Source organism: Mchenga conophoros, linkage group LG4, assembly GCF_057382185.1.
Source record: "Mchenga conophoros isolate Kocher_MC1m ecotype Shallow Benthic linkage group LG4, M_conophoros_male_GT1.1, whole genome shotgun sequence".
Taxonomy (NCBI): domain Eukaryota; kingdom Metazoa; phylum Chordata; class Actinopteri; order Cichliformes; family Cichlidae; genus Mchenga; species Mchenga conophoros.
In genome coordinates, this window is record NC_140529.1 from 19,786,241 (window position 1) to 19,790,530 (window position 4,290).

Sequence of the window (4,290 nt, forward strand, 5' to 3'; positions counted from 1 at the left end):
CTATTTTGTTCAAAGAGAAGATATAAAACGAAGTTCCAAGCTAATCGAACTTAGTGTTCTCCTTTCTTATAAAGAATCGATAAGAGAATCGATAAAGAATCGAATTGTTAAACAGAATCGAAAATGGAATCGGAATCGTGAAAATCTTATCAATACCCATCCCTAGTTGCTGGTTTGTTTTAAGTTAACTGGTCAGAAGAATAAAAGGAAAGCAACACGTAAATGCCACACATTTGTGGGAACTTCTAAAACAGGGTTGGGAAGAATATTTGATTTCCATTGTAGAGGAAACTGCCACAAGCTGTTATATCTGCCAGAGGTGGATGCTTTGATGAATCAAAGGTTTAGGAAACATTTTGATTTATAAATGATTTCCGATATTTTCTTTAAAAAAAAAATAAAACTTCAGTTGTTTATTTGTTTTCATTCAAGAGTACAATGACACATTATACTGCCTGAATTTCAATAAAAACAGGAAAAGGTGTTCTAAACTTTTTGACCAGTAGTGTACATAGTTAGTGTGCATGGGTTTTTGTTTAAAAAAAAAAAAAAAAAAAGAAGAAAAAAAAAAGATATTGATCCCCATTATTAATATGATAAGACCTTACTTGCACTCGTTCAAATCAAACATGAACAAGACACAATCTCAAAGAAGTTGGATCTACTTGCTCCTTCCCAGACATCGTGTTGAATCCATTTAATGTAAAAAGCAAAATACAGAAAAGTGAGTTTGAAATATCCTAATGTTTAATGAAATGGTGATGTACTGATCAGCAAGAAAGGGGTACAGTAAAACTACGAGGAAAACAGGGAAAGAACTTGGTACACAAAACATGTCTGTCCATTGTCATTCCAATACACCTCTGTCCGGAGGAACTGCTGCCATACCCTTGTGCGCTAACTTGTTGTGTGTCAAGGATGGAGAAAGTGGGGGAGAGGGTGAGAGTGTACTACAGAGATAAGTGTGCAGTTGTTGTCACATAGAAGTAAAGGAAATGTAAAAGGGGAAAAAAAAACAATTCCTTCTAGTTTTAACTATATCCCTCTGATCAAAGTTCAAAAAAGAGGCACCCACCACACGTGGAGCTGACTGCTGAACTTGATTGTGACTTCTTTTTCCTTACATGGGGGGTGGGTAGGTTCTGTTTTTTTTTTGTTTTTTTTTTCTCGGTTTTCCTTTTTTTTCTGTTGGTTCTTAAATCCTCTTCAGAGTGCACTCATACCACATAGAGTTCGTAGATCTTCTTGGCGCAATACGCCAGGGCAGCCAGTGCTATCGTATTATGGAGTCTCTTTCTGTGGATGTCATCCCTGCGTACCAATACCACGGGCGTTGAGGAGGTCAGTGTATGCAGGGGCAGCCGCGAGAGTTTTTGGCTGTCATATTCCACCTGGTACTTGCAGCAGGGGTCAAACTGCCACGAAATCCCATAGAGGGCGGCACAGGCCACGCTGAGGGCGCCAGCGGGCAACGCCACATAGCGCAAGTACTCGACAGGCAGCGAAAGTGGCGTCAGGAGGCACGCAGCACCTGACAACACGGCTGTCTTGTGCAGGCAGTTGCCAACAGTAATCCAACGGGCCGTCTCGTCTCCGATCCGCGTGGGCTCGATAACAATGTATTTATACTGGGCCTCCAGCGCCTGCTCCAGCTCATACTCAAACTGGTCCTGTGCATTCTCCCCATTGTAGATCTCGTGCACGATGTAGCAGTCTGACGCCGCCATCACACCCCTGTGCAGAAACACAGGAACAGGCAGGCAACAGTGAGTGTAAGAACAGATGACCATAAACACACTTTAATTAAGCAAAGACTGCATTTCCCCTTTTCCTGCCTGCTGAAATGTCCACTCTATCACCATCTAACAAACATAAAAGGGAAGGATATTTCTCTAACCAATAGCCAGAGGCTCATTCACCCACTTCTAACAGGTGGGTCATATGATTGTTGGGTTTTTCTCTGTATCTATGAAGCGCCTTGAGGCGACTTTTGTTGTGATTTGGCGCTATATAAATAAAATTGAATTGAATTAACACCGTTTTAAGTCGATAACAGGAGTGTAAGCATGGTCATGTCTATACAGCCCGCAACTGTTCTGACTGCTCCATCAAGTATGGTTGATTCATTCAGTGCTTTTCCAGCTCAGTAACTGAATGCATCTTTGCAGGACTAATAATCAGAAGCCTCAATATAAGCACACAAAGGTGGCAGGCAAATTCCTGGAGGGAGATTGCTGAGAGAACATACAGAAAAAACCTTTCGGGACCAATATAATTGCCTTTGAAATCAACTGACCACAGCAAAGGAGGAAAAGAAGTCTCAGAACGTTATTTGTTTCTATCATGGCTGCCTTTGCATCGAAAACTCCAGGACACAACTGCACAGAAGGTGTTGGCAACAGCGTTGGCCACATACATAGGAAACATTGTAAGCTTTACAAAGATTCACTGCAAAACTCTAAATCGGATGTTGGAGTAAGAATGAGAGCAAGACCATGTGGCTAAAAGCAGTCTTATGTGTGGTTACGCTTTTCGAAATTCCACGCAGACAACACAAAATTCACAGACAGCCAATGACATACAACAGCTGAAAACTGGATTCAGCAGACCTGCAGCTAACTAGCACATTTGTACCCAACGCATAAGATGTTGAATGCTATTATCTTTTTCTAGTAATTAATTAGACAGCTGGACAAACTGTTGTCCGAGAAACCGCACTGTTCAGGTTGATGTTTTAGTCGGGACTTTTACACTGACGGCACTAAAGTTTCACCACGTTAAACTGACTAATCCTATAGCAGTTAGATTAGGTTAGGTGTTCGAAATGTTGTGTATAAATAACAAAATGTTTCAATCAAAAGTGTGGACATTTTGTGTGCGTGAAAGTGTTGAATTTATGATTTCAAAAGAAGTTAAAGACCAAAAATCCACCACCCAATCGTTGTAATTAGGGATCATAACATCATAATGGTGTCCAAACAGCACACAGATCTTAACATGTGTATGACCACATTTAAAAACATAGGACTTGGGGAAGCTGCTTTCCATAAAGTCCCAATTAACCAATGCTAAAAGTACCAAATGGTCACAATATAAGGCCTTCTTTTAGACGAACAAACAAACATTAAAACACTAAACACTATGCTTCTCACACCAGAGGTGTGAAGTTTTATGACATATTAAGATACTAGGGAAAATCGACTGAGCCTCACGGAGCAAGGGGAAAGTTGTACTTCAGTTAGGTGCAACAGAAAACTCGCTTGACTGGCAGAAAGTTGGAGGACCGGCCAGCTAAGTTACAGAGCGAGCAGGTCGACCAACGAGGCGGTCAACACTCCGAACCGAGCCAATACCGTGAGGCACATCGACAGTCACATACAGCACTGCTGTTTGCCCCAACGAGCGGCAAAACCAAACTTTTCCCAGTCAATCACTTGCTGTGAAATCATCAAAACATCACATGAGCTGCTCGTTAGCGACAGCTAGCCGTGTGCGTTAGCCCGCTAACATGAGCTAACCCTGGGTTAAAAAAAAATCCAGACTTCTCCCGTTGACATTTAACTCTGAATCCCAAACGAGAAGCACGTTCGGAACCTGACAAGTAGTGTCATCGACCAAACAATACTTCATATTAAAACACGTTCTTTTAATGGCCAAGATGTGGAGTAACTGACCTCTCCCTGCTTACTGGGACACCGCGCCTCCTTCCCAGCGACGCCATGTTGGAGATACAACTGTGATTGCGGTTGACGTAAGACAGCGCCCAGTTTTATGGGTATTGTAGTGTGTAAAAAAAATACAGTTTCTGTTCGACTCACCAGTTGAATTCGAATGCAGACTACTATTCCCATGATGCTGTTCGGACAGAGTACCTGCCTTTACGTATTTTATAATGGTACATAGAAGTTGGGGAGGTCAGAACACATTCTGAAAAAATTTAACAAACTGAATGAAGGTATGTTTATTTAAATTTGGCGAGCCATGAAGTTAGCACAGCCAAACTAAGCAGGAAAAATACCGGCTCCATTTAAATATTTAAACCCATAATAATCCAAACAGACTACATGCATAGTCAGGTCTGTTATAATATATGACACATTGTTCCGTCATCTCGTTTTGTAATAGGATTTATGTGGAGACCTTTGGGTACTCACCCATAATGTGTCCTCGCGTGCTCTGGCTGTGTTCGTGCGCGCTGCCTGTCCGCGTGCTGAAACCTGACGCGCGCTGGCTGTCACAAGTATAATGGCTACGTTCAGGAATGTGAGATGGTTGGGAACAAATGCTGTG

The 4,290-nt window shown here is 41.9% G+C and overlaps 1 protein-coding gene across 2 annotated transcripts; it reads right to left on the reverse strand.

Annotated features, from left to right (window-relative positions):
* Window positions 1-725: 725 nt before the first annotated feature.
* tmem11 (transmembrane protein 11) lies at window positions 726-4,290 on the reverse strand. Of its 2 annotated transcripts, none has more exons than XM_085270864.1 (2): window positions 4,155-4,290; window positions 726-1,734 (listed from the first exon to the last, which is right to left on the reverse strand). In XM_085270864.1, exon 2 carries the CDS (start codon window positions 1,725-1,727, stop codon window positions 1,218-1,220), a length of 510 nt encoding a protein of 169 aa, XP_085126990.1. In that variant the 5' UTR covers window positions 1,728-1,734; window positions 4,155-4,290; the 3' UTR covers window positions 726-1,217. The 2 variants fall into 2 exon arrangements, with proteins under 2 accessions (XP_085126990.1, XP_085126989.1); XM_085270863.1 differs by lacking the exon at window positions 4,155-4,290 and adding an exon at window positions 3,675-3,820.

What these genes read in the sequence shown, in the direction of transcription:
- tmem11 (XM_085270863.1), bottom strand. Translation starts at nt 3,721, where the DNA reads ATGGCGTCGCTGGGAAGGAGGCGCGGTGTCCCAGTAAGCAGGGAGAG. An exon ending in GTCCCAGTAAGCAGGGAGAG is followed by an intron (nt 1,735 to 3,674) that starts GTCAGTTACTCC and finishes GTTTCTGCACAG; the next exon opens with GGGTGTGATGGCGGCGTCAG.